The sequence below is a fragment of the Oncorhynchus mykiss genome, chromosome 6 (assembly GCF_057628025.1).
Source record: "Oncorhynchus mykiss isolate SJ-2025 chromosome 6, ASM5762802v1, whole genome shotgun sequence".
In the NCBI taxonomy this organism is placed as follows: Eukaryota; Metazoa; Chordata; class Actinopteri; order Salmoniformes; family Salmonidae; genus Oncorhynchus; species Oncorhynchus mykiss.
The window spans coordinates 61,892,232-61,920,186 of record NC_143027.1 but is presented as its reverse complement, the minus strand read 5'-3'; the positions used below and the strand labels follow the sequence as shown (position 1 = coordinate 61,920,186).

At 41.8% G+C, this 27,955-nt stretch overlaps 3 protein-coding genes across 6 annotated transcripts; 1 reads left to right on the top strand and 2 right to left on the bottom strand.

Moving 5' to 3' along the window:
- The first annotated feature begins 558 nt into the window (after positions 1-558).
- On the top strand, positions 559-18,779 carry LOC110526281 (CKLF-like MARVEL transmembrane domain-containing protein 4). Of its 4 annotated transcripts, none has more exons than XM_021607104.3 (5): positions 559-1,501; positions 8,037-8,213; positions 14,284-14,382; positions 15,979-16,078; positions 16,221-18,779. In XM_021607104.3, exons 1-5 carry the CDS (start codon positions 1,316-1,318, stop codon positions 16,226-16,228), a joined length of 570 nt encoding a protein of 189 aa, XP_021462779.2. In that variant the 5' UTR covers positions 559-1,315; the 3' UTR covers positions 16,229-18,779. The 4 variants fall into 4 exon arrangements, with proteins under 4 accessions (XP_021462779.2, XP_021462778.2, XP_090094572.1 ...); XM_090238446.1 differs by lacking the exon at positions 559-1,501 and adding an exon at positions 5,484-5,838; XM_021607103.3 differs by having other exon boundaries at positions 560-1,501; positions 15,979-16,281.
- LOC110526282 (CKLF-like MARVEL transmembrane domain-containing protein 3) lies at positions 18,730-25,153 on the bottom strand. The gene is made up of 5 exons (XM_021607105.3): positions 24,113-25,153; positions 21,679-21,834; positions 21,073-21,168; positions 20,520-20,637; positions 18,730-19,701 (listed from the first exon to the last, which is right to left on the bottom strand). Exons 1-5 carry the CDS (start codon positions 24,230-24,232, stop codon positions 19,670-19,672), a joined length of 522 nt encoding a protein of 173 aa, XP_021462780.1. The 5' UTR covers positions 24,233-25,153; the 3' UTR covers positions 18,730-19,669.
- Positions 24,734-27,738, bottom strand: LOC149982945 (chemokine-like factor). The gene is made up of 4 exons (XM_090238447.1): positions 26,392-27,738; positions 25,762-25,917; positions 25,540-25,635; positions 24,734-25,253 (listed from the first exon to the last, which is right to left on the bottom strand). Exons 1-4 carry the CDS (start codon positions 26,497-26,499, stop codon positions 25,146-25,148), a joined length of 468 nt encoding a protein of 155 aa, XP_090094573.1. The 5' UTR covers positions 26,500-27,738; the 3' UTR covers positions 24,734-25,145.
- Between the last annotated feature and the right edge of the window lie 217 nt (positions 27,739-27,955).

Genomic DNA, 27,955 nt, shown 5'->3' with positions numbered 1-27,955 from the left:
ACTTGTCCCTTGTGAACAAGTGATTGTCAGGGTCAGTACTCTGAAGTACTTAGGATTTCTCATGACCTTGACCATGAGATGGCAGTGCAGTGTTTTTCCAGACACAAGGACAGTAGGACACTTAAGTGCGATTTATTTGTCCTTGCCCTACAACTGAACCCACCCAAAGCAAACTTTGGAGCTGAAAAGATGATAGTGATCAGTTTTTATTTTTTATGTTTAAATGTCTGTCATCACTTATTGTAGACATTACTTACGCTGATGGTCAGAGTAAGTAATGTAGCCTATAGTTATTTTATGAATTATGCCTTTTTGAAAAGTCTCTGGTGAATATTTTGTTTTGCTTGTTCTGTGTCATGTGTGTTGATTGGCCTATTTGGCGATATGTAGACTAGTGGTATCTATTGTCTACTACCATAGTCGATTAACATAATACTGTAATGTGTTACAGTAATCGGGGTACTATTGCAAACACTATACCGTAGGCCTAGCCATAGAGATGATGGGCCTACCTGCCAAAGCGTCATCAGTGTACACCTGTGTACACGTCACGATTATAGACCACCACTCTCCACGCCCTGCATGGCAGGGGAAAACCTACGCAGTATCTATCAACGAACGATGTTACACACATCCGGAAAGCCCTTCAGTATTTACAATTAAATCAACGGGGATAATAAAGATTGCCTCCTGGACCTAGGCTACCAGAAGTTACTATATCCATTGGGCGTCTTCAAGATTTTAAATACTTTTGAACGCGTTTGCATACAGGAATGTGCAGTTTTTTGGGCGAAGACTTTACATTTACAGTAACCGTAATATAATTTGTATTCCAGCTCAAAACTTTTGGCTACAAAAGCCATGGTGTAACAACGGCATGCCTCGTTTCTTCTGGCCATGATGGATTTTTTTGTTATTTACATACAAGTATCACAAAGGAGCGGGATGTAGCTCGCCTGTTTCTCCAACTCCCTGAATAGGTGTTTTCGGTGCGTGTAGAACAAACCAGAATAGTCCCCTTACACTGGTGCGCAACTGTAACGCAATTGGTATCACATTCTTTTTGGAAGCAGCATTTGATCAACGAGGAATATTCGCGGAATAAGCATTGTAACCCCCCCTTCTTTAAAAAAAAAATCGCCACAACAAAGTAGCTTGTGCGATCGTCGCATCAAAAGTGAGCAGTTTTTATTTTGTCCCTTTCGCTTATTGCAAACAAGTGTTTTTTTTGTTTTCAAAGCTACACGGTGAGTAATCCACCACGCTACTCTCTAATAAAGCGCCCGTGCGTGTAGGAGTGTACAGTCAAATCATCATGAGGAACACCGAGGAGGCGGAGGGGTTTGATGGCGAGGCCTCGAACACTTCCATGATCTCGGGAGCAAGTAGCCCATACCAGCCCACCACCGAGCCCGTACACTCAAGGAATGTTTTGGGTGGCATTAGGTGTGACTTTGAGTACCTGAAGTCACACTTTGGCATATTAAAGGCCGTTGAAGTGGTGAGTTAAATCATTCAGTCAAATCATTCAAGAGACTACTTGACTAGGCAACTGAAGAACTGTAAAGATGTGCATATGAAAACGCTTAATTGAATGGTGTGTAGCTTCATTTGTATGTGTGTAGTCTCTACTTGCCTGTTTTTGATAGATGGCCTGCTTCTTTAGGCACAGTGACATAGTAGTAGCCCATTTTGCATGTTGGTCACCCACAGTCCACTCTGCTACACTTAAAAAAAAGTCTAATCAAATTTACTCTCACATGCGCCGAATACAACTGGTTTAAGATTTTACCGTGCAATGCTTGCTGACGAGCCCTTCCCAACAATGCAGAGTTAAAAATATAATACACAAGAATGGCGTTATATACAGGGAGTAACAGTACCATATCAATGTGCAGAGAGGTACATAAAGGTAGTACGCGGTTTTGCAATGGAAGTAGCCCAAATAATGACAAATTCCTCTACTAGAAAGAATTCCTTATCAACCAGTTCCTTACTGTTCAAAAGTTTGGGATCACTTAGAAATGTCCTTGTTTTTGAAAGAATAGCAACAACAACAAAAAAGGTGTCCATTAAAATAACAACATTGATCAGAAATACAGTGTAGGCATTGTTAATGTTGTAAATGACTATTGTAGCTGGAAACTGCAGATTTTTTAAATGGAATATCTACAAAGGTGTACAGATGCCCATTATCAGCAACCATCACTCCTGTGTTCCAATGGCATGTTGTGTTAGCTAATCCAAGTTGATCATTTTAAAAGGCTAATTGATCATTAGAAAACCATTCTGCAATTATGTTAGCACAGCTGAAAACTGTTGTCCTGATTAAAGAAGCAATAAAACTGTCCTTCTTTAGACTAGTTGAGTATCTGGAGCATCAACATTCGATTACAGGCTCAAAATGGCCAGAAACAAAGATCTTTCTTCTGAAAATCGTCAATCTATTCTTGTTCTGAGAAATGAAGGCTTTTCCATGCGAGAAATTGCCATGAAACTGAAGATCTTGCACAACGATGTGTACTACTCCCTTCACAGAACAGCGCAAACTGTCTCTAACCAGAATAGAAAGAGGAGTGGGAGGCCCCGGTGCACAACTGAGCCAGAGGACAAGTACATTAATTAGTGTCTAGTTTGAGAAACAGAGGCCTCACAAGTCTGGCAGCTTAATTAAATAGTACCCACAAAACACCAGTCTCAACGTCAACAGTGAAGAGGCGACTCCGGGATGCTGGCCTTCTAGGCAGAGTTTCAAAGAAAAATACATATCTCAGACTGGCCAATAAAAAGAAAAGATAAAGATAGGCAAAAGAACACAGACAATGGACAGAGGAACTCTGACAATAAAAATGATAAACATGGATTAGCTAACACAACGTGCCATTGGAACACAGGAGTGATGGTTGCTGATAATGGGCCTATGTAGATATTCCATTAAAAATCAGTCCAGCTACAATAGTCATTTACAACATTAACAATGTCTACACTGTATTTCAGATCAGTTTTATGTTATTTTAATGGACAATAAAATGCCTTTCTTTCAAAAACAAGGACATTTCTAAATGACCCCAAACTTTTGAACGGTAGTGTATAACAATTGTATGACTGTTTATTTTCAAGAAATCAGCAACATTTCTCTCAGCAGTTTACAGGAAGGGGAAACAGCATAGTTTAATGTGGGGCTTGAGCCGGTACACCTAAAACCAGATGTCTAGGAGGGAGAAAACACAACAACAAAGGGAGATGATGCCTCCCAAAGCTATGATAATTCAGTTGCAGAGGAAATGTCTCGGCCAGAGTTTTGTCCCCTCTTTTGGTGCCAAACCGCTCAGTCAAAAATGGTGCTCTCACATAGCCTACAGATGAAGCACTGTATCCACAGTGCGGGAAAAACAGTGGAACTAAGGAAGTAATTAAGTGCATACAGTGCCAAGGGAAACAACCTGAGCCCCCTACTCAGAATATGCCATGTTTGAATATTGCTTCATTAGCAATTACAGAATATTATTTGGCTTCTGTTGTGCTCTACAGAGGTCAAAACACACACCCTCTCGACTCTTTAAGTGAACTCATTGTACAAAGAGTTTTGATGTTCAGAGAATTCACCAGATTCAAAGTCCGAAAAGCCACAGTACCCGTGTGACAAGGAGAACGGTGGGAGAGATGTACCTGGAGAATCACACACACCGGAGATATTTGTCTTTGAGAAAGACATCTGTAGCCTGCGTGTAAAGTCTGTGCTGAGAGCAACTCTCTGTGCCCAGGTGGACGTTCACTGCTTGGTCAGATGAGACTGACAATAAGCATGTGATAACAATGTCATAGTGGGAGAAAGCTGATCAACTAGAGGTTACATAAAAACAAAACAAAACACTGAGGTCAAACAGGAAGTCATGTCTTTCATTACAGTTACCCAGGGTAAATTGTTGTGGAGACACCACAACTCCCAAGGACATTACAGGTGTGAATGCGACAGGTCTTTCCAGTCTTTCCTGGTCATGCCAGTCTAATTCAATACCTGCACTGGGCAGGATGTCTGAATGTCGTTATCTCACCTTATCTCACCTTTACCATGCCTGTCAACCAAGCCGTGTTGGCGTTATGGACCTAGTCACTGTATTACTTTATTAGCCTTGCTTGCTATTCTTCCTCTGTAAGGGGGTTTCATTTGAACGATAGTACAGAGGAGTTGATAACACATTCCTTACGTTTACTCATGGCAGCTCATTCAGGAAATATGCTCAAGGTTGACCATAATACTTTTACAGTCGCAGAGCTCCCATATGTAGGCTTGGTTTGACTGTCAGTTGACCTTGGAGTGCATGTATGCCACCGCCTTTCCCACTGCCACTGGGCAATGATTGACTGGCTTGAAGGGCCACACAGGGAACTGCTGAGGCCTTGTGTTTTACTATTTAATCCCCCAAACACCGTTCATTGTAACTCATCTGCAAATGTGCCCAGTTTTTCCCTGAACAAGAGCACTCGCAATGTAAATGGATCATCCCAGTTCAATCCACATTAGTTGATGATTGATATTGTTGAACTAAATTAAACTAGTGATAATGGACTAAAGTCTAGTTTAAAGGGAGGGTTGATGATAAGTTATCCTTCCCTAATAGGCTACTCACTATTCAGTTACATAAAATCACATACGATTTCAGCTATAAATCAAAAAGCATACTTTGTGGGCAAGTAAAGTTGAATGTTCGGCGCTAACCTTGCTGGTCAAATCGGGATGGTTTTGTGTGTAGTACAGTATATGTCACATTAGTTAAGTTGAGGTGAAACCCTCCTCCCGTTAGCACGTTTACCTCTCCTAATGACTTTACTATGGGAACTGTTCCTACTGCCACACCCACTTGGTCTCTGGTCCCATAGAGGTTGTTGTAACATAAACACTGAAGGTCTGAGGTTGACCTGGTGTTACTGGGAGAAGCAGTAGCCCCAGGATACTGGTGCTATCACCTTCAGAGAACCTTTCTTTGTGTCAGTCTCTGGTAACTTTACATGGGTGTGAAAAGTCTCGGGACAACAGGCTTTTGTGGATCTCATCTCCTCTAAGCATTTCTACATAGCTCACGTCATTTTACCCAATCAGCTCTTACCCAATCAGCTCTTACCAATCACTTTTTGACAGTCCCTCCTTTTTGTACTGTTTATAATGTAATTTACACGGTGGCCTTTATAATACCAAAATAAAGCTCCCATTTCATCTCATTTGTAGAGTGCTGCCTTTTGGATGAAGTTGTTACATAGCTATTCACTTGTCAATGGACCTTGTAATGTTGATCTTTTTTTGGATGCTTTAACAAGGGAAAAGTTTAATATTATTGAAGGCCCTTTTTGTAGGCTGTGTATGGAGCTAAATGAATTTACCAGACGCTGCTCCATGTCAGCTTGCACTTCCCATTCTGGAGAGACTTTGTATTCTGTTCTAATGTTTCTCTCTGACTGGTCTTCAACAAACACACATGATAGGTGGAATTTCTGACTCTACAGACATCTCTGGGGTCAAGAAACAGGAGAGGGAAAAAAACGTATTTTTGCACAGATTACAATGAGCCATTTGGGCCAGGAACGAAATACACAGGATACCACTGATCAAAGGTCGTTGGAGTGCAGTCTGTGTTTTGATGCCTACCTTCCATTCATTTACTGGGAAGGGCTGCTTTTATCACGACTCAGTGACGACTTCATCCACACTGCATCCACCTCCAGTCTGGACACGTCCATGTTGTAATGTCACCCCGTGTGCACCCAGACAAACACACCTATAATGGGGTTTCAATTGGCTGCCACAGAGGAAGACATGGGCTCGAAGAATCCCTCACTGAGGTACCTACTGCAAGTGTGGGGTTGACAAAGATTTGCCAGTCTGAAATAATAATAATAAGTTTGTGTGTGTGTGTGTGCGCGCGTGAATGTGTGTCTGCGTGAGAAACCGTGTGTTGCGTAGTGTTTGGGCTTTGCAAGGCTGTAATTGCAGCAGATGTGTGAAAGGTGGTGAGCCAGACAGCCTGTCAGGAGTGTAGCCTAAGCGCTCTCCCGCCTCAACAACTCTATGTGTCAGAAATAGAAGAGTGTTGTGATGAGGAGCCCTGTTGCAGTCCCCTGTTCTGTTCATTAGCCGGGCTGACAGGTTTAAGAAACAGCCCGGGGCTAGGGAGGAGAGGAGGGGAGCTGGTCAGAAGGAACACGACCAGCTGCCTCCCTGCTGCTCCCATCAGCATCTGGTTCAATATACTTGTTGATTTACTCACTGCACTTATGATGTCAGTTGTCTCCTATGTCAGCCAACTAAGATGCCAGTTTTACAGCAAATTCTGACTGTGACAATATTGCTCTATGCCATAGAAAACTGTTGTTGTCAGATGGATGACCATGTCATCCTCAAGGTATCAAAAACGTGTTCTTCAGGATAATATTTGACTTAGATGGAGAGGAAAGAGTGGCTACTGATCTGCATTGTGTCTGACCCAGAACAAGACAGGATGGATTGGGCCTCGACACTGCGGCAACGTATTTTATGGAAAATGTGTTTTGTTTTTATGAGGAAAAAAATTATATTACAGATGGATTGGTCTTTTTTCTAACTTCATTATGGTAATTCTTTACACATAAATCATAGGCTTCAAATAGTCTCCAGCGCTATTACAGGTAATTGTACAGAGGTGAGTGTTTTTTCTCCGTCTAAAGATAACATCACGGCTAAAAAGGAGGTGAATCTGCATATTCAAGTCCCACTGTTGCCATGGAAAGCGTTGTCTGTCAATCACCCTTTCCATTTAACGAGTACAAAACAGGAGTTCACAGAGAAGCCTCGTTTCAGAAGATCATGGAAAACAGACAAGAAATCTGAGCAGGTCATACATTATAGAAACAGCACGAAGTGTACGTGTATGCAAATCTGTGTCTCCTTTTATGGCTTCTTGATAAGGTTTGTTAGGGATGGATTATCGTGGTTAAATCCCAGACTTGGTATTGGTACTTTTAAAGTTCTGGCCGTGAGCAGATCCTCAGACGCTTGGCTGTCCATGTCCCATGTGGGGAGCTGTAGACTGTCAAGAAGTCATGTGAATTCCTCGTCAAAGCTGTGAAACCAAGCGTCTGCTTAAGACATCTGAAGGCTCCCCTTAGGAGGGGGATTTTTGAAAAGTGGTGGGAGGAGAGGGAGGGAAAGAAAGGAAAGGGATTCCATACGAGTGTGATGTCACTTTTGATGATGATACCAAAATAGTTCTCACTCTCACGCTCTCACTGTGTGATGTGACTAGGGAATGTTCCATTAGTCACCTTTTTTTTAGCTTTCTCTAGGTGGTGTGAATGTATACAGTGCACGGGTGCATTAGCATGCTTGTAATTCTCAGACTTCCTATCACAGAGCTCATACATTTTTCATGATAAAAGCTGGACTGGGCCCTTTATCCCAGATGGAACAGATTCTTTATTGAGATCTGTCAGGCAACTAGATCCGGTCTGAGCCGGCCCAGATGGGACAAAGCCTGGAATATGTATGCGTGGTGATGGCGGTGGTTCCGTCTCCCTCAGGCTCGCGCGGACCAACCTGTAATCTGCTGGTCTGAAGTTTGTGGAGAGTCGGGCTGATTGCATCGGAAGCCCTAAATAACACATTAACACACCTCCCGAGTTCTCCCCCATCATTGGGTTGGAGTAATGATTGGGAGGGAAAATATATAAATTAACTGTTCACAATGAGGTTGTGGGCTCCTCTCACTCACTTCCCAAGGCAATGCCACTCCCATCAGCACCAGTCACCTCAGTCTCATCAAAGATTTGGAGTAAGGTGAAAGAAACATGGATCGTGTCACTAGTTGATATATCATTACTAAATGGCTAACCCCTGGCATGCCTCGCATTATTAATGAACCATATAAATACGTAATTTGTGGTTTTCACATTGGTCATACTCCGTCTGACTGAAAGAGTTTGTTTGGGTTGATGTGGGTAGTATCATAACTACCTTATTTTAAGGCTGTCCTTGACCTGTCCCTCTGCCTCCTCCCTCTCTGCAGGCCCTGGCCCTCATAGCCTTCATCTGCATAGAGACCATCATGCTGTGCCTACCCTGCGGAGGGGTCTACTTCTTTGAGTTTGTCAGCTGCAGTGCCTTTGTCATCACCGGCGTCCTCCTCCTCATCTTCAGCCTCAGTCTGCACACCAAAGTGCACCACGTCAACTGGAGCCTGACGGTGTGTATACCACCCACACGCACCGGCCAATCACATCCTCTTATACTGGAGGCAAGAGTCTGGTTCAGATGTCGATAAGCCAATAGACACGTCTTCTGGAGGACTTAAAGAGTTGTTCTCTTTGCTTTGAGACTAAAGTTGTGACTAGTTTATATACCGTGTTATTACATAGGACAGAGCAACTTCACATAACGTATTAACATATGTGATTGAATAAAAGTTGATTGGCTGAACTGAAGGGTAAACTGAATTTGCTGAATGTGCACTTGCCTATACAATGTGGGTGAGAATGAGTTTTTTTTAAATGCAGTCACAGCAAATGTTAGTGGTGGGTATTCTCCAATCCAACATGGCCCCTTTGACTATTTGCCTACAAACACACATCGTTAGAGCGTTGGGCTCCGGTACAGGATGTGTTTCAGATGGAAATGGAAACGCTGAACACACTGCATACCAGAAAGAGAAATAGATGGTGAGTTAAAGTGGTTTAAATCCAAGCATAACTATCGTATTGCATGGTATACTTAGTACTATGTGTTTTTACCTCAAACAGGCATACGGGGGGGGTGTGCCTTTGGCTTTTACTGTTGGCCAAGTGAAGCAAAATGAAGCAGGGTTTTTATATATTGTTTTAAATAGGCTTTGTGTGTTTTTCTCCTGAGGCCCACTGGTTTTGGGCTATGCAGGACCCTTCAAAGAGACGGAAACACTGCACCATGTCCACACGTCTTTGTATCTCTATAATGCAGTACTTCCATATGAAAAATATCAAATGTCTGTGAATGTGATGTCATAACGTATTTGGGTGGTTTTATCATCTTATGCACACCGTTTGTGTGAAGAAACAAAAGTAATTAGGTGTGTTTATGCCGTTGGGCCTTTTGTGGTGGGCAGTTGAAACGTCTGTAGTCTGTATTTATTTGAGTCAGTTAGAGGTTGTTGCGTTGTGTGCATATGTGTGTTTGGTTGTGGCTTAAAGAGAGCTGTTGCCACCTCCAGGGCTCTTATTGGCTCTCGATTGGAGTAGCGGACTTGGCCTCGGCATAGTGGCCCGTTTTCCCTCCATTGTATTTATATCTGTGACATTCAAAGCTTCTCCAATGTGAGTGGGCTCCAGGAATTTTGACATTACACAGCAGTTTTGACTGAATGTAAACCGAGAAAGTAATTCTCCAAACACTCCAGGGACACTGAAATGACCCCCTTGTGGAGCTGACTTATAAATGTGGAAAACGTCTGAGGAGGGTCTGTTCTTCCAATTATGTGCTATTTGATACTGTCATGTCAAACCCGTGCTTGATTATATGTTTGGTAATGGTCTATTGCTGTCTTGGGAATACAGGGGAGCTATTCCCTCCTCACCTAAAGAAAATGAGACCAGTCATGGGCTTTATCATAAAGCTCTCTGAGGTAACTTTTACAAAAAGTTGTTGAGTGAAAGCTCCTGGAAATGTCACATTTGGTTAGAGGTCATTTGGTTTTTCAGATACATTGTTGGCGCTAGCTAAGGGGAGTGAGTTCAGTATTATGAGTGTTTTTTTTCTTTCCCTGTCCCTGGTGAACTGTGTGATCCCGTGTCTCTGGATTTGGGTGGCATTGTGCCGTTGGTCTGTCTTGTGCTGGCAGAGACCGACTCTCTTTTTGTGGCGTGGCCACAACGATCAGACATTGTCTCAGAGCTGACTGTCTCTCTTGTCTCTCCACACAAAGGCTTTCAAATTACCAACTGCCATGCCAGGGAGTGCCAGCACAGAGAAGGGTGACCACGCACACAGACACTGCCAGTTTTAAATGTGGGCGAGTGCTGGCCCAGTCAATGCTGGGAAAGTTTTTGCTCAAAAATGAGGAGGCTGGGAACATAAATCTCACTACATGCTTGACTGGAATGGCAGGCGGTGGAGGACCTGAAGTGGCCTCTAGACTGGATCTTTGACAATGTGCCAGGTAGTCTCCCCTCTGAGTGATAGCATATGCTGATCTGGTTTGCAGGTTATCCCCTCTCACTTTACTGCAGATCCTGCTATGCCAGCTCCTAATCCTTTCTGAACATGGAAATCAGGCAGTGTATTGGCTTGAATGGAGCAAAGGTTTCTGTTTTGATAGATGAACCTGTGGCAAATCACAAGCAACATCTTATTTATTTACTTTGCTGACTAATGATTAAACATGCGATACAGTGCATTCCTCTTGCAGATGTATCGGTGTGGTTTATTTTCTTTGGATCTTGGCATCTGTTGAAATAGTGTGCAATGCCATCCTGTTTGTGTATGTATTACTAGCTTCTGCTGTTTGTTCCAAAGCAGGTGTCTGTCAGACCCCATGCTGTTTTACCTAGCAGGGTCCATTCCCTCCCCCTACACGTTTAATCCACCTGCAAATTATGGCTTGCTATTGTGATTCATCTGTTGCGCTCGCAGAGCCCTCGTCTCTTACATTCTATTCATTTTCACTGTTATTTCAGAGGGGAGTCCAGGAAACGTTTTTCACTGCAGTTTCCTAAGCCCTGTATTTTTCCACCCAAGCAGAAGACATGCAGTAATTATGCTTCTCTTTTTATCGATTTCATCCCCCCCAAAAAGATTGTTGAACTGAATGTTTTCTCCAATGTGATGTCTACTCACACTTCAGAGAGTTTGTCTGGATATGCATGTGTCCTGTTGCCTTGATCCTTGTCTAAATCAGCACAAACACGCAGCTGAAAACATTTGGTAGAACCATTTGAAGGGGATGTAGCTTCTGGCGCCTCGACAACCCTCCTCTGTGAAAGACCACTCCTAACGCACTGGCTTCCAGAGAGTCCCTGGCTGCTCTGCCAAATGTTGAGCTTGCTGACATCTCCATCTCCCCCAGAGAAGCCAGTATGTCTAAGCGGCCTGCCTGCCTCGGGGCTCAGGGTGAAGAAGGGGTTGGAGAAGTGTGTCACTCTGCAGAAAGCGCGAGAGTGAGGGAGCGGTTTGACTGGGGTATTTAAAGGCAGGCGCTCCATCTTTTGCTACTGCTTTACAAACCGCAGCTGTGCATGTGGTAATGGTTTCTCCCAGAGAGTAATGTGCTGGGGTGAGCTGGACCTGGAATGAGATGGATCTGGTGTGAGCTGGACCTAGTGTGAGCTGGACCTAGTGTGAGCTGGACCTAGTGTGAGCTGAATCTGGGGTGAGCTGAATCTGGGGTGAGCTGGATCTGGGGTGAGCTGGATCTAGGGTGAGCTGGATCTAGGGTGAGCTGGATCTAGGGTGAGCTGGATCTAGGGTGAGCTGGATCTAGGGTGAGCTGGATCTAGGGTGAGCTGGATCTAGGGTGAGCTGGATTTAGGGTGAGCTGGATCTGGGCTGTGTAGTAGAGGGAGCGTGGCAGTATTGACGCTGAGAAATCAGCCCAGTAACACCAGTTGGACCAGTGTATGCTGTGCTGTTACTAAGGTTGTTGGTGATGGTGTGTTCAGTGGGAGATCCAGCTCTAGAAGATAGCCTAGCGCTGCTGTAGGAATGCTTCCATTAAACACATCAGACAGATTAAACCCCAGGATAAACAGCACTTTTCACAGTTTTACATCCCACTGAGCACAGTTTGCCTTCTCTTCACACATCTTGCCAAACAGATCACACACAGACACGCTCTCTATACCTGCCAAACATAGACTGCAAATACAGGGAGTGAGGCATTCAAGTTTATTTGCCTTACATTTGAAGCCAAGTGTGAGACTCAGGCTTGATTAGTTTCTGATTGACTCCAGCATTTGTGTGGTTTGGTGGTCTGAGCTGTACATGTGTGTTGGTGCAAAAAGGGGAGACTTGAGTCTGGTTTGGCCAGTGTTCGTTTTGAGGGTCTCGCTTGGCTAGTGTTCAGTCTTGAGTCTAGTTTGGCCAGTGAGTCTGTGTGGGATAGTTGGTGTCATGTGAGATGATGTGGGTTATGACTACCATTATGCAGCTATTCGCATAGGGGGGCATTGCCCCAGTCATGCTGAAACATTTATTAAGCTTACACTGAAGGACTGGTCAGCCAGAACAACACATCCTGAAAGCTCACGGAGACACCGTGTCCGATGTTCGTGTGAATAATCAGGTCCTTGTACTAGGACCTTCAGTGACTGCCTTCAGCGGAGCCTGCCTGTTATGCAAATGCAGTAAGAAGCCAAGGTAAGTTGCTAGCTAGCATTAAACGTATCTTATAAAAGACAATCAATCAATCATAATCACTAGTTATGGTTGATCATGGTTGATGATATTACTAGTTTATCTAGCGTGTCCTGCGTTGCATATAATCGATGCGGTGCAGATTCGTGAAAAAGGACTGTCGTTGCTCCAATGTGTACCTAACCATAAACATCAATGCCTTTCTTAAAATCAATACACAGAAGTATATATTTTTAAACCTGCATATTAACTAAAAGAAAGGTTAGCAGGCAATATTAACCAGGTGAAATTGTGTCCCTTGCATTCATTGCACGCAGAGTCAGGGTATATGCAACAGTTTGGGCCACCTAATTTGCCAGAATTGTACATAATTATGACATAACATTGAAGGTTGTGCAATGTAACAGCAATATTTAGACTTATGGATGCCACCCGTTAGATAAAATATGGAACGGTTCCGTATTTCACTGAAAGAATAAACGTTTTGTTTTCGAAATGATAGTATCCGGGTTCGACCATATTAATGACCTAAGGATCATATTTCTGCGTGTTATTATGTTATAATTAAGTCTATGATTTGATAGAGCAGTCTGACTGAGTGATGGTAGGCACCAGCAGACTCGTAAGAATTCATTCAAACAGCGCTTTTGTGCGTATTGCCAGCAGCTTTTCGCAATGCTTCAAGCATTGCGCTGTTTATGACTTCAAGCCTATCAACTCCCGAGATTAGGCTGGTGTAACCGATGTGAAATGGCTAGCTAGTTAGCGGGGTGCGCGCTAATAGCGTTTCAAATGTCACTCGCTCTGAGACTTGGAGGAGTTGTTCCCCTTGCTCTGCATGGGTAAAGCTGCTTCGAGGGTGGCTGTTGTCGATGTGTTCCTGGTTCGAGCCCAGGTAGTGGCGAGGAGAGGGATGGAAGCTATACTGTTACACTGGCAATACTAAAGTGCCTATAAGAACATCCAATAGTCAAAGGTATAGGAACTACAAATCGTATAGAGAGAAATAGTCCTATAATAACTACAACCTAAAACCTCTTACCTGGGAATATTGAAGACTCATGTTAAAAGGAACCACCAGCTTTCATATGTTCTCATGTTCTGAGCAAGGAACTTTCTTACATGGCACATATTGCACTTTTACTTTCTTCTCCAACACTTTGTTTTTGCATTATTTAAACCAAATTGAACATGTTTCATAATTTTTTTGCGACTAAATAGATTTTATTGATGTATTATATTAAGTTAAAATAAGTGTTCATTCAGTATTGTTGTAATTGTCATTATTACAAATACATTTAAAAAATCGTCTGATTAATCGGTATCGGCATTTTTTGGTCCTCCAAAAATCGGTATCGGCATTGAAAAATCATAATCGGTCGATCTCTAATTCAGATAGCTGAAGGATTGACAAGTATGACAATGATGTTGGTTACAGAGACTCTAAATATGCAACTTTAATATGACAGAAACTCAAATTCTACAGAAACTTTAAATATGCTACTTTAATATGACAGAAACTCTAAATATTTTGCTTGAATATTACAATTCTGAAATACAGCATGAGCATACAGTACCAGTCAAATGTTTGGACACACCTACTCATTCAAGGGTTTTTCTTTATTTTTAATATTTTCTACATTGTAGAATAATAATGAAGACATCAAATCTATGAATAACACATATGGAATCATGTACTAACCAACCAAGTGTTAAAAAAATCTAAATAGATTTTATATTTGAGATTCTAAAAAAGTAGCCACCCTTTGCCTTGATGACAGCTTTGCACACTCCTGACAAACATTACTCAACAGTGTCTCTGTACAACATGGTGAGAGAAGCTAACTCCTGGCTACTTACAATATGTACAGTAACTATCAGTCTAAACATGACCTGTTAATTAACATGTATGGTCTGTCTGTCTGTCCCTACAGGACCTGGTCAACACTGCAGCCAGCACCTTCTTCTTCTTCGTGGCTTCTGTGGTCCTGGCTGCTCTCAACCACAAGTCTGGAGCCGAGATCGCAGCAGTGGTGAGTTCCCCCGTCCCGCCCCACTGCATCCTCATCCTGGTCACTCCCTGTGACCCCTGACCTGGGCCTTCTCAGAGTGACCACCCTGTTTATTAGTCTGTCTCAGATGTACACCACTGAAACATGGGCTGAGGTCTGGTCTTTCTCATTTCACCCCCTCATCCTCCCTTCCCTACTCCCCTCTCATTGTGAAAGGGTTCTTTGATCCATTATTGTGCTACGCAATAAACAGTGGCTGGTGTTGCATGACCCACTAGATTTATGTTGTTTGAAGAGTAGCATATATGCATCTAAAATATACATCAAAGACATTTACTGCAAAATGTTCAGAGATATGTTCAATAATCAAATCGAAGACATTTAGCTATTAATTAACTACAAGCCTCCCTGAAGTTTTTCTGTTGAATTTCTGTTTATCAGATTCTTTCTTTCCACATTATACTGTATTTCCTGTTAACTGCTGCCTCCCTGTGGAAGACAGCCTGAACTGCATTTCACCAAGTCAATATGGCATTTTGTCCCCACCTACAGTATAATAAAGCCAAAATAGAATTGCTGCCACATCAAGCTGTCTGACAGTGTGAGAGGTTTGAGGATCAGTTGGCCAGACAGTAATTGGCCAGCCCAGAGGCGATGTGTTCATGATCAGGGTGTGCTGAGAGCTTGATGATGTGTGAGCAGAGCCACAGTGAATGTTCATGGCTCCATTGGCCACCCTGCTGCTGCCACATCCACACCATTTACTGACTCAGTCCCTCCCTGGAGGTTATGAGCTGATTTCTGATTCCTGTCATGTCAGCTCTGAGCCGTGACATGGACGTTTACTCTGGAGTTCAGCCCTAATTCCCTTGTTGGACAGAGAGAGAGAGGTAACACCTCATTGGTTTCTCTCTCTCTCTCTGTGTTTCGCTTTCTCTTTGACTATCAACCCTCTTTGTAACCCTCAACCTCATTTTGATATCTCTCCCTCTTGTTCTTTGTACCGCTTGCTCCATGATCTCTTGCAGATTGTATGCATTTGTCTGGCAAAGCTTGCTTGTTTCCTTACACATAAGAAAGCATGCACGCCCTCACGCACACTGCTGCTCCTTTGATTCCTGTGGTTGTGCATGAGGCTGGGTCAGCAGAACTGTGTACTACGGGCGCCCGGTCGGTGGCCAGAGGATTTGTGCTTAGTCGTTTATGGTGCAGATGTTCTCAGCAGGAAGTTTCAAATAAACATCCTGGGCTTTTCAAGCCTGAAGGGGGCCAGCTAAATCCCTGGGCTCTCCTTCTGGGGAGGGATGGAGGGAGTCGTGGGAGGGGTGTATTTGTTGAATTCCACTCTTGTCTATTTCTTTAGGGGCGTATACTGTATAAAGGGCTGTGATTTGGAGACAGATTAGACACTTTGTGTTACTGTTTAATCAGCTAAATGTCTTGCTGTAATTATACAGTAGTCCCTGCTTGAGATGTATTTACTACTGGAAATATTAGGAAGGACTGGAAGGAGGTGTCATTTCCTCCTGTACCTCCTTAGAAACTCACATTTATTTTAAGTTCATAGTAACAGAAATTCTGTTGTGTTGAATCATGTTTCTGTAACTTCCTGTGCAGATATTTGGCTTCCTGGTGACGTGTGTGTACGCTGTGAACACCTTCCTGGCTGTGAAGAGGTGGCGTATGGGTGACGGGCGCTCAGTGGCGGTCCAGACCAGTGAGTACATGCGAGCCCGCACTGCCTCCCGGGGAGAGATGGAGGCACGGCCTGACCTGGCCTGATGGAGGTGATATTCTGAGACCAAGACTGACATTTAAGGCTTCTATCTTACCATACCCTCTCTCCCACTACCCCCTAGTGACATAACCAATCCCTGTACCCACTCCATGGATGAACACTGCAGCCTCTTTACTTGGGGGTCTCCTTTGGCGAGAGTCCCTCAAGGCCTGGACCCAGAGCCCTAGCCCCCTGAGAGTACCAATACACAGACTGGGTCAGAGATCTTCCTCTGTCGACAGTCATCAAGAGAATTGACTTGATGTTAATTAAGTGATTTTCTGGTTTCGAATTCAGCGTGGTTTGAAAACTTGTCCAGTGTTTTGTAAATGCTCTTAACTGTGTGACTTGGTATCTATGACCGCCAGCACGTACTGTACAGGGTTTGGTGGTTATGTTACTTGCAATACATACAGGTAGCACTGTCTGTTTAGATATGGAATGATTGTTTTTAACGCTACAGATCTGACAACAATTTAATGAATTCAGTTGATTTATATATATTTTTTAACATGAACTTGGGAAAAAAAGGACCAAAAGCTTAGGCCTATTCATTAAGGCAGGTCAACCGGTTATTAAGGTTATGAACTCAGATACTCTTGAAACACATTCCCAACACAGTTCAGTTCTATAATGTCATTACATTTCAGTTGTAACTCCCTCTGTAGAAGATGTAAAGTAACCATCCTCAGTGTATCTCACTAATACACAACACCGAACCACATGAACTTTTGAAGGAAAATTGAAGGTATTCGTTTTTTGACGATCTTTATTGAAGGACTTGATTTAGTTTCTTCAGAAAGTATTCATACCCCTTGACTCATTCCACATTTTGTTGTTACAGCCTGAATTCAAAATGGATTAAATAGATTTTTTTCTCACCCATCTACACAAAATAGCCCCTAATGACAAAGTGAATACATGTTTTTAGAAATGTTTGATACTTTATTGAAATTCAGGCTGTAACATAACTAAATGTGGAAAAAGTCAAGGGGTGTAAATCATTTCTGAAGGCAATGTAGTTGGTATGGGTGCTATTTGTAAATGGTTAAAGAGTATAAATGTGACGTTTGTAGGTGTTGTACCTATAGTATATCTGGCCTAGTGAGTGACAGACAAATTGCACAGTGGTACGTTACTAACATGGTGGTACGTTTGGTAATTTAACTTAATACCGATAAACTGGTGCAGGTCGAAGGTCAGCGTCCATAGCACATCTCAGGTATTGGCTGATTCATCATTTATTTTTGAAACTTAAATGTGGCATCGCATACATTTGTCAAAAGATGTTGCCTTCTTAATAACTGGGTCCATGGCATACTCATTCACAGAATGGCGCACCAATGGGGTTTTACTTTTTTGCCATGAATGCATTTAGTTGAATGTGTGATCTTATTAACCTTATACAGCAAACGTTATCACATACCTTATTTCAGAAAACACCCTCGCAACTTCCTGTACTTTTTTTTGTTGAGATCACATTTATGGAGATGTAGCCTGAGTCTGTTCATATGTGCAAGTTTGTACTGAATGTGTCTAGGATGAAGGACTTTTAGAAATGTTGACTTGTGTTCTGGTCATTGGATTTTCTGTTCTAAATAGTATTGTGCGTTTACATCTACACACCATTGTGATTCCAGGTGTTCTGTATTCCACAGACCCTGCTGGTAATACTGTATGTATATGTGGATTATGGTAAGGATACCATCAGAGGTACTGCTCATGGTGGATGCTTTATATGAAGTGCACCTTGTGGGACATCTTACAAATGTTTTAAAAGATGCCGTCTTTGTCAAAATGATCATATTTTGTGTTTAAGAGTTGATGAACCAATATTCTTTGTGAGAACAATCTTAAAGCCTAACTAAATGAATGACTTTGTAGGCGAGGGCGGGAACATTGCAAATCTCAAATTCATTTGACTGAATTGACCGCAATAACTGTTGATTATGATTGAAACGTGTGCGAGGGTGGGTTTGCGTGAAGAATGGACAATCAAAATGTTTCTATTTATGTCTCTCTATTCAATGAAGGACTGGGCTGATTGTTTTAAGTGGTGTATTATGCGTCGGCTTCACAGTAGTGGATCCATCTCCTTTATCTAGCAATACATTATTCTCTATCATGCAGTAATAGACCATGGGAGTGCATATGTAATCCTTGCTTTAACTAGTAGTGAAATGACGTGACTATAGTGGAACAATACAAGTTAATGCTTCATGGAGGCCTTAACAATCCAGAGCACTTTGTAAATATAACCTAAGATTTTGAACGGGGTGTATTTATATTACAGTATCTTTTAACATGCTTAAAACAACTCCACCAGTGCTTCGTGCATAGGTTATGACTTGTGTCAAGGTTTTGAACCACTCACAATCCGAAATGGCCTATCTTAAAATGAAGACTTAACTGCTCTTATCTTTTTAAAGTTTGACCTTGATTTTCTTAAATGCTCTGTAATTGATACAGGTACTTGTACTCGAGGAGGCAGTCATAAAATCTGTATTGTTGTATTTAAATAATTTTCTGTAGATTTAACGAAACTATCGTTAGTGGTGACAACTTTGTTTCAAAATAAACGGGTTTGGAAATGTTGTCTTAATATTTTATTAAACAAAGTAAAGCTTACACTGGCTGAAAATCAACTGATTCCTTTCTTCTTTTCTTTACATGACCTGCAAAATTGATAAATGTTTGATGTACAAACCTGGTAAGAAAACCTTAATAGGAACCATTTTAAATAAGAAAACATGTTGGTGTACCATTTATGAATGAATGCAGTCCTACCACATTTGCAGTTTACTTTTCAAAACACAACCACAAAAGTCTCAGTGCTTTTCCACTATCAAAAGTTTTTGGAATTGGTAGAAAAGAAAACATTCCGCGGACAAATCCAAATTCAAACAGGAAGTGGCCATTTGGGCAGTCCGGTAAGAGTCGCTAAGTGCCATGCACAGTAAGTCTTTTCAGCTCGGTGAACATGGATCTGTCACAAAATGATTGTAATGCAAGGATATCACATCAGATATAGGAACATTTTCAATAAAGGTTACCAGAAATGGAAAAATCAAGCAAAGCCATGATGATTGGACAGATGGTGTAACCAGCCAACCAGCTGCCAATCTTTTCAATTATGTAAACCTTATAAAAACATAGGGAATTTCTCCAGATTCTTCCATTTAAATGTAGTGTCAATCTGCCTTTGTTCCCCATGCTCCTCTTGGCATTATGGAGGCTGAGCAACTGCAAACCAATAGCCATCACCAAAACTACCACAGTTCATTCCCAGCTTCAGAAATGTATTTCAGAGTTTGGGCAATTTTAGCGCATTTGGAAAATAATACTGTAACTGTAATTGATTGTATGTGTCAGCATTCCAAAGCGCTAAAGACAGATTGGAAACCTGTTTTCACATCAGTTTCAAATTAAATGTGAATCCTTCAGGAAAACGTTGATGTCTGCAGTATGGCTGTCTTCCTGCCAGGCATGGTAGATTGGACACACACACACGGTCCCTGGGGTAGAATCTCTTCAGTCTGAGTCAGAGTCTGAGTCGTTGTACTCTATAACACAAAACCAGAAAAAAAACTTTTACAGTTATGTTATGAGCTGTGCCTGTCTGTGTATGACACATCCCCCCTGCCCATCCCTTCCAAAGAGGGAAGTGAAGTGAATGCCTTGTCTTGCTGAGTCCTGATAGCCCTGACCTCCTTATGCAATGATCAGGAATTAGAAATGAAGATAAAGCCTATATAATCCTACAAACTAATCATGATAGGTAGAAACACATTTGCGGTCACCATGTGGACAGCATCGATGATTAAAGAGCTAATATAAATGTTAATAACATAGTAACAACTAAGTTGTGCTGAGATATTTTCAGGGCAAATGAGAAATCAGAATTCAGATGTAACCATGTTTTGTTTATTGAATAGATTAGCTACTCAGCATGGTCAGAACTAATCCAACAATCTGCACAGATTTTCACAGACGATGTGCTGACTCCACAAACACACTCCATGAGTATTCGATCCCCACTGACCTATGTGACCCTTGGCTGAGTAAACTTGAGCCATGTGGTCCACAATGTGGCTAATGATTTCTACTACGCGCTATCAGCAAACTGCAAGTTTGTTGTTTTCCTAAACTATCCAAACACATTTCCTTAGAACTGACAGAAACTAAAAACCCTGAACGGAGATTCAGCACCAAGTTTTAATTTCTATATTTCCTGTGTCCATTTTGTGAGAAGAAAAGGAAAGGACTGAATGTTTCTGAGGGGTACTGTAGCAGCTACAGTGTGTAGCATTAGGGACAAAATGTAGATTACGTTAATTAGATCATACTATATTACTAGACAGGATTTGAAAGAAAGCATTACCTGAGGTTCTTGGTGGGTCGTCACCCGAGTCCCCTCCTTGTTTGAGGAAATTAGCCAGGTCATTAAAGATGAAGTAGAAATCGAGCGCAAAAACAATGGTGGCAATGAACCCGAACACCTGAAGAGGGTGGAGGTAAAGAAAACCTTTGATATCAATGTGAAACTGCTAGTGAATCCAAAAGGGGGTGAAGTGTCTGACAGAAGCTAGCTATAATATGATATCCAGACACAATGAAGTGATGCAGCGGAATAACCAGACACGACTTCTGAGTTCAATGTGTATACAGTCAATTAGGGGGGGATCAAAGTAATTCCATGGAGAGCTTAGTGTCTGCCGGTTTTTGTTTTTTTCCTTTCAATTAAGTGGAGTTCCTTACTAATTAGTGACCTTAATTCAGCCATCAAGGACGAGGGAGGAGCGAAAACCCGCAGACACTCGGCCCTCCGTGGAATGAGTTTGACACCTGCGCTGCAAATGGCGAGGGGACACAGCTCTGATAGTGGCATAGGCTAGATTAGAGATGTGTGGATAGTGTCAAAGAGCATTTCTTACCCCTGCTGCCTTAGAGGCCCCGTCGGTGAACTTGGAAACTGATATTATGGAGATTATAAAAAAGATGATGGACGCACTGACACAGCGCAGAAAATCCTAAAAGAGAGAAATAATACAAATGAAAAAGTAGTTTTAACATTTGTTTTATAATTGTCAGCAGTGGCTACCATCCCTACTGTACCCAGGTGGACTTTAAATATACTGAGTGGACAAAACATTAGGAACACCTGTTCTTTCCATGACAGACTGACCAGGTGACAGATAGGATCCCTTATCCACTCGTTAAATCCACTTCAATCAGTGTAGATAAAGGGAAGGAGACAGGTTAAAGAAGGATTTTTAAGCCTTGAGACAATTGAGACATTGATTGTGTATGTGTGCCATTCAGAGGGTGAATGGGTAAGAAGAAATATTTAAGTGCCTTTGAACAGGGTATAGTAGTAAGTGGTAATAGTGTTTTTTTCACGCTCAACATTCTCCTGTGTGTATCAAGATTGGTCCATCACCCAAAAGACATTCAGCCAACTTGACAGAACTGTGGGAAACAGTTGTAAGAACACCTTGGGAAGGTGTTCTTAATGTTTTGTACACTGTGTGTATACTCACCATGAGGGGAAAGTGGAATCCCTTAAATCGCTCATTGAATTTGGTGGAATAGGCAAAAAGGAGGAAGAGGGCAGCCAGGAACTCAATCAAGGGTGCTGTGACAAAGGCTGCTGCCGTGGACGCAACAAAACAGATGAACGTGATGAGGGACAGAGCCTGGCGGAGAAGACAGAGGGAGGGAGAGATGGAGAAATTGACCAATAGAATGCAGTGAAGGCATACTAAAGTTATTTTGGTCCAAAATCTCCCTTTCAAGAAATGTTGCAGTGCCCCGAAGCTATTACATTTCCTGTCTCAAGCTGTAAGGAGATGTAGCTGTTGAATGACAGTTAATATACACAGACACTCACAGATACACTACAAGCCTATACTGTACATTAATTTTTGCTTGTTTATATACAATTGTGTTAACGTAATTGTTCACTTTAGCTAATCATGAAACATGTTTGTCTGGTTGAGCACAAATCCTGAAAGATGCAACTGCCTTTGTGATTTAAAGATCGGAATAAGTCTTTGTTATCAGCATGCAGTCTCTCGACGAATCACAAGTTTGTGTTTACTTTGTACAGCATTTCTGGTGATAGTGCTTGTTTTCCTACACCCCCTTGTCCTGAGTTCCCCCGGCCAACATCATTGGACAAGACAAGCCCAGGCACTGTCATTCTACACAGAGAGCCATCTTGTCTTTGTTCCACTGGGTCATCAAAACCACAGACATGGCTCGACTTGGGTAGGGAACTCCCCCAAATGCAACACAGACTGCTACTGCAGCTTTCATAGATACAACCCTGAACACACTGTTCACCTATCTTACACTTAGAATGTGTTTCGTCATCGAATAACATTGAATATCTTCACAAGGCACAGCAGAACTGTGCTTCTGCTTATCAGACATTTTGTCTGACCTTGACATGACTAACGTTTCTCATCTCAGACACCCACTGCTATGTTTCTGCATAGCAGGAACAGTTCTTACCAAATATGTCCTTGAATAGATAGTAAAGCAACAAGGTCAATTCTCCAGGAATCTTGGAATCTAACATTTGCTTCTGAGAATTCTGGCATGACACATTTCTTGTCAATTGAACGCCACAAGCGACAAACTAAATTACTTAAGCAGCATTATTGTCATTCCAGCTATTACGATCAGGGAAATCTCTGCATATGTTTTCCAGCTGTCTTGAGCCTCTACTAAAACCAGCATATTTCATTGTGAGTGTTTCCATCCATTTCCAATGGTTAAAGTCATAGTAGCACCCGTGTGGTTTCTAGCGCAAACAGGGGAGAGGATCATATTCCAAGTGTGTGTAAAGAGGCTGCATTGTTCTTGGAGACTGATTTCTTTACCTTATAGCGCCAGTCAGCCAGAGCCCTCTATTCCATAGAGTATGGCTGTTGGGCTACATGCCCTCCAGCAGTGTCAGTTAAGTAGAGACTGAAAGGGTTGATCATTGCTTTCTGCAGCACATCCATGAACTGAATCTCACATGCCAGGCATAGGAGGGTCCATGATAACAACATATTTTGAGTTCATTCGGTTCAAATCCTCGGTGATGACCCCTTTTACAGTAAAGATATCTAAGCAGACGCACTCTTGCTTCACTTCCTGATATCTGAGGTTTGAAATAATCCATCATCATTGAATTATCAAGAATGAATGCAGTTCATTTAATTGCAACTCTTTGTAATTTGAGCAAACTCTCTCTTTGAAATAAATTTTTACCATGATCATTTTTGTTTAATTGCATGTGCAAACGTGTCCCTACAATGGGCTACTGCACATCATGTCAAAACCTATTAGTAGATATCCAGTATTACAGTAATACACGCAAAAGTGCGACAGTAGACTGACCACATGAAGTATAGAATACATTACAGTTGTATGTAAGGTATATTGCTTGCTTGTGTTAACATGAATTAGCCTACACAAGGCTACATGAATATGAATGATTGTTTACAGGCTATATGTCTCAAATTATTCATATGCATTGTCTTTCGTATAACTGGTATACATCTCACCTGAATTAAAAGGTTATCAGTCGTAAACTTAAAACCTTCCAAACTAAAAAAAAAAAATGTGTGGCTAACTCTAATTCATAAATCTTTTTTTAGCTCCTTTGACGAAAACAAAATGAGAACCGTGTGATGGACACACTGATCTCAATAGAAATTAGCAGAATTCAATGGTTGTGTTTTCCATAGAGTTTACCTAAACAGCTGGTATACAATAGCATAAATTATTCCTAACAAAAACATATTTTTCAGCATTCAAATGTGTAACACTGAATAGCACAAACCCGTTAAATCGAGTGCACCCCGCCCCCGTCATCTAAACTTCTACGCATCTGCTTGTCTTGGCAGCGTTGAAGAAAAGTATTCGGAAGAAGCAATGGAAATAAATGACACTAATATCTTCTTTGAAATGCTACGTTACCACTTCTGCAATAAGAAGTTGTCCTTTCCTTGAAGATGCGAATTCTTTGGCGATTGGGAGAATAGTTTGAAGGACACTTTGGCTCGGTCCAGTCGTATCGGGAGCTTCGATGTCCCCCATTGCAAAGATAAAGTTTGAGTTCAGTAATGGTTACAGATCCAGCGGACTGGAAGAGTTGAGAGAGTGGAAAATGAGAAGCCTCGAAAAAGCGTGTTGCTTCTTGAAGTGGAAACGGAAATAATGACAATGCGAAAACGTAGTTCACAAAAGCTCAACATCTGCATTCTAGAGATGTTGGACCCTTATGCTGGGCGGACTGGGCTATGTGCATGCTAAAATGCGTCAAAACTCAAATACTGTAATGTATTTGTTAAAATTGTTGTGCTGTATCCCTCGAGTTTTAGACATAATATGTTTTAACTTTATGGGAACGTCATAAACAGCTCAAAATGCAATAGAAACATTACTTTAGAATAAAGCAGAAATAGACTAGGTAGGCCTACATGTAACCTGACATTGTTCAAAACCTTATACAGGCCTAGGTTTCAAAGGTGTACTTATTTTATATACATGATAATTGTGTTGTTGCATGGATGAAGCTATACAAACAAAGGGGCAATCTGCAGTTGATACATCCATTTTTTTTATATAGAAATTAATGATATGAACACATATATAAATGCCTCATGAGCTTAGTTCAAATGTCATACACCATCAGAACCCAAAATATAAGCTTGTTTTACTCCAATAATTGTAAACAAACAAAATGTAAACAAACACTATATAGCCTCGAAACATGGTTAAAACTATCATGTTGATAACATTGATGGTCAGTCCTTGCATACATTGCTCTGTCTATGAATTTGAGAGTGGTTACATTTCTCCATCCACATATCCTTCAGGTTTTTACCAAAATGGGCCGGAGCCAAGCTTTGTTATTGTTTCAACTGCTGATTGCCCCTTTAAACCTACACCTATAAATGGAAGGACTGACATAAGAGAGTGAGCATGGGAGGAGACAATTGTGGTGTCTTCACTTCACAGTGCCAGTTGCTGCTGTTCTTGGTTGGTTGAATGTGACCCTCTTGAAAAGCATGTAACCATCCACACACCACAGGCCTGTTGCTATGAAACCCACTATCTGGATAGGGAAAATATACAAGACTTAGTGTTAATATCAGATATAGTCTACAAGATAGAATTGTAGCTGACATTTCTGTAATAATTCATTCATTAGTTGTACTGGGTGCCAAATGTGGGATTACAGTATAGATGAATGTTAGTGGAAATGTTCACAAGGATTGTAATGCCTTTGGGCAGTTTATTATTGACAGGAGGGTGTGTAAGATGAGGCTTCACCCAGAAACCCAGCTCTATAAGGCCCCCAATTAGAAGGTCAACAAGGAATACATTTGTTTTTATCTCACCCCTCCACCCAGGGTCCCTGTCACTGTGTAAGTGGACACTGCTATCAGACTCAGGATAAGTATGAAGACTGCTGCAAACAGTGAGTTGAACAAATCCTGAAGAAGAAAAGACAATGGAAGTTACTCAGGAAGCTTGACTGTCTGACATTTTCACAGCAGTTAATCAATGTAAAATACCTACTGTAAATTATGTACTGTAATTAAATACTGTAGGTTCCTTACAACGAGAGGCCAGAAGAACAGAGTCAGCTTCTTGTTCAACTTCAGCGTGTACAGCAGAAGCAGGAAGAATGTGATCACAAACTCCATACATGTAGCTGCAATGTATTTGGGCCTGGATGCTACCGCAAAACACACAAATGCTACAAACATAGTCCCCTGAAACAGAGAGCATTGGCATTTAGGAAATGCTATTTGATTTTTTCCATTCAAAAATATTTAAGAAAAGTCTAATCCTACAAATTGAAATGGTTGCTTCACACTAAAAGCTGTGAAAATGCTGGTAGTTTTCATTTATTCAAACGTAATCTCAACTACAGGGCATGCAGTATCTTGTTTAACATCATCATCAACTACTGGGTTTAACGTTTGAACAGTTCACAGGAACTATAGCTCTGATATTCACTTCCACTTCTGTTTTCTCATAGACAACATATTTAGGAAATAATGTATGTCAGTATAATCTCTCTGTAAGAGTAAGCAAGTGTAATATCCTATAATAATACTGTGCAATACATTCTTGCTGTTTTTATCAAGTTTACACCAGATATATGGCTTTATCTGTGGTGATAAGTCTTTCCATAACCCAGCGGTTTATCAAAGTATGAAAGATGCATATGAAAAATGTCTCACCATCTCTACTAATTTAAGGACACCCCTCAAGGATCGGAGAAAAGCAGTATCAACCTCCATGGTTAACGAAGGGATGTTACTGGTTGTTTTGGAACAGTCCTCTGTCATGTTGTTAAATTTCAAAGAACCAGCTAAGAGTTTGTGCTTCCTGAAAAAGCTATTTCCTTTCAGTTGCAGGATATTACAGTCCGTTGCTCAGAATGTGTGCAGTGTTTTCACACCCTTCACTGTTAAACACACTAGGCCTTTTCATCCTGCTTGCATGCCACTAAACAAATCAAATGATATTGTTCACATACACATGGTTAGCAGATGTTAATGTGAGTGTAGCGAAATGCTTGTGCTTCTAGTTCCAACTATGCAGTAAAATCTAACAAGTAATCTAACAAATTCACAACAACTACCTTATACACACAAATGTAAAGGGATGAATGTGTACATATAAATATATGGATGAGCGACGGCGTGCGGCATAGGCAAGATGCAGTAGATGTAGGATATGTAAACATTATTAAAGTGGCGCATTTAAAGTGACCTGTGATACCTCTATGTGAACATTATTAAAGCGTTATTTAAAGTAACAAGTGATACCTTTATTAAGTCCGTTTATTTAAGTGGCCAGAGATTTGAGTCTGTATGTTAGCAGCAGCCTCTCTATGTTAGTGATGGCTGTTTAGCAGTCTGATGGCCTTGAGATAGAAGCTGTTTTTCAGCCTCTCGGTCCCAGCTTTGATGCACCTGTACTGACCTCGCCTTCTGGATGATAGCGGGGTGAACAGGCAGTGGCTCGGGTGATTGTTGTCCTTGATGATCTTTTTGCCTTTCCTGTGACATCGGGTGCTGTAAGTGTCCTGGAGGGCAGGTAGTTTGCCCCCGGTGATGTGTTGTGGGGTCGACCTTATTACCCTCTGGAGACACTTACGGTTGAGGACGGAGCAATTGCCGTACCAGTCGGTGATACACCCCGACAGGATGCTCTGAGTGTGCATCTGTAAAAGTTTCTGAGTGTTTTAGATGATACGACACATTTCTTCAGCCTCCTGAGGTTGAAGAGGCGATGTTGCGCCTTCTTCACCACGCTGTCTGTGTGGGTGGACCATTTCAGTTTGTCCGTGATGTGTACGCCGAAGAATTTAAAACGTTCCACCTTCTCCACTACTGTCCCGTCTATGTGGATGGGGGAGGGGTGCTCCCTCTGCTGTTTCCTTAAGTCCACGACCATCTCCTTTGTTTTGTTGACTTTGAATGAGAGGATATTTTCCTGACACCACACTCTGAGGGCCCTCACTTCCTCCCTGTAAGCTGTCTCGTCATTGTTGGTAACCAGGCCTACCACTGTAGTGTCATCTGCAAACTTGATGGTGTAGTTGGAAGCGTACATGGCCACGCAGTCATGGGTGAACAGGGAGTACAGGATAGGGATGAGAACGCACCTTTGCGGGGCCCCAGTGTTGAGGATCAGCAAAGTGGAGATGTTGTTTTCTACCTTCACCACCTGGGGGCGGCCCGTCAGAAAGTCCAGTTCCACAGGGCGCGGTAGAGACCCAAGGTCGTGAGTTTAATG

Coding starts and splice junctions, on each gene's coding strand:
- LOC149982945 (XM_090238447.1), bottom strand. CDS start 26,499: ATGACAGAGGACTGTTCCAAAACAACCAGTAACATCCCTTCGTTAACC. Junction 25,636..25,761: donor TGTTCTTCTGGCCTCTCGTT/GTAAGGAACCTA, acceptor TTTCTTCTTCAG/GATTTGTTCAACTCACTGTT. Junction 25,254..25,539: donor CAGGGACCCTGGGTGGAGGG/GTGAGATAAAAA, acceptor TTCCCTATCCAG/ATAGTGGGTTTCATAGCAAC.
- LOC110526281 (XM_021607103.3), top strand. CDS start 1,316: ATGAGGAACACCGAGGAGGCGGAGGGGTTTGATGGCGAGGCCTCGAAC. Junction 8,214..14,283: donor ACGTCAACTGGAGCCTGACG/GTGTGTATACCA, acceptor CTGTCCCTACAG/GACCTGGTCAACACTGCAGC. Junction 14,383..15,978: donor GAGCCGAGATCGCAGCAGTG/GTGAGTTCCCCC, acceptor CTTCCTGTGCAG/ATATTTGGCTTCCTGGTGAC.
- LOC110526282 (XM_021607105.3), bottom strand. CDS start 24,232: ATGGGGGACATCGAAGCTCCCGATACGACTGGACCGAGCCAAAGTGTC. Junction 21,835..24,112: donor AACTTCTTATTGCAGAAGTG/GTAACGTAGCAT, acceptor CTTCTCCGCCAG/GCTCTGTCCCTCATCACGTT. Junction 20,638..21,072: donor GGGCCTCTAAGGCAGCAGGG/GTAAGAAATGCT, acceptor CACCCTCTTCAG/GTGTTCGGGTTCATTGCCAC.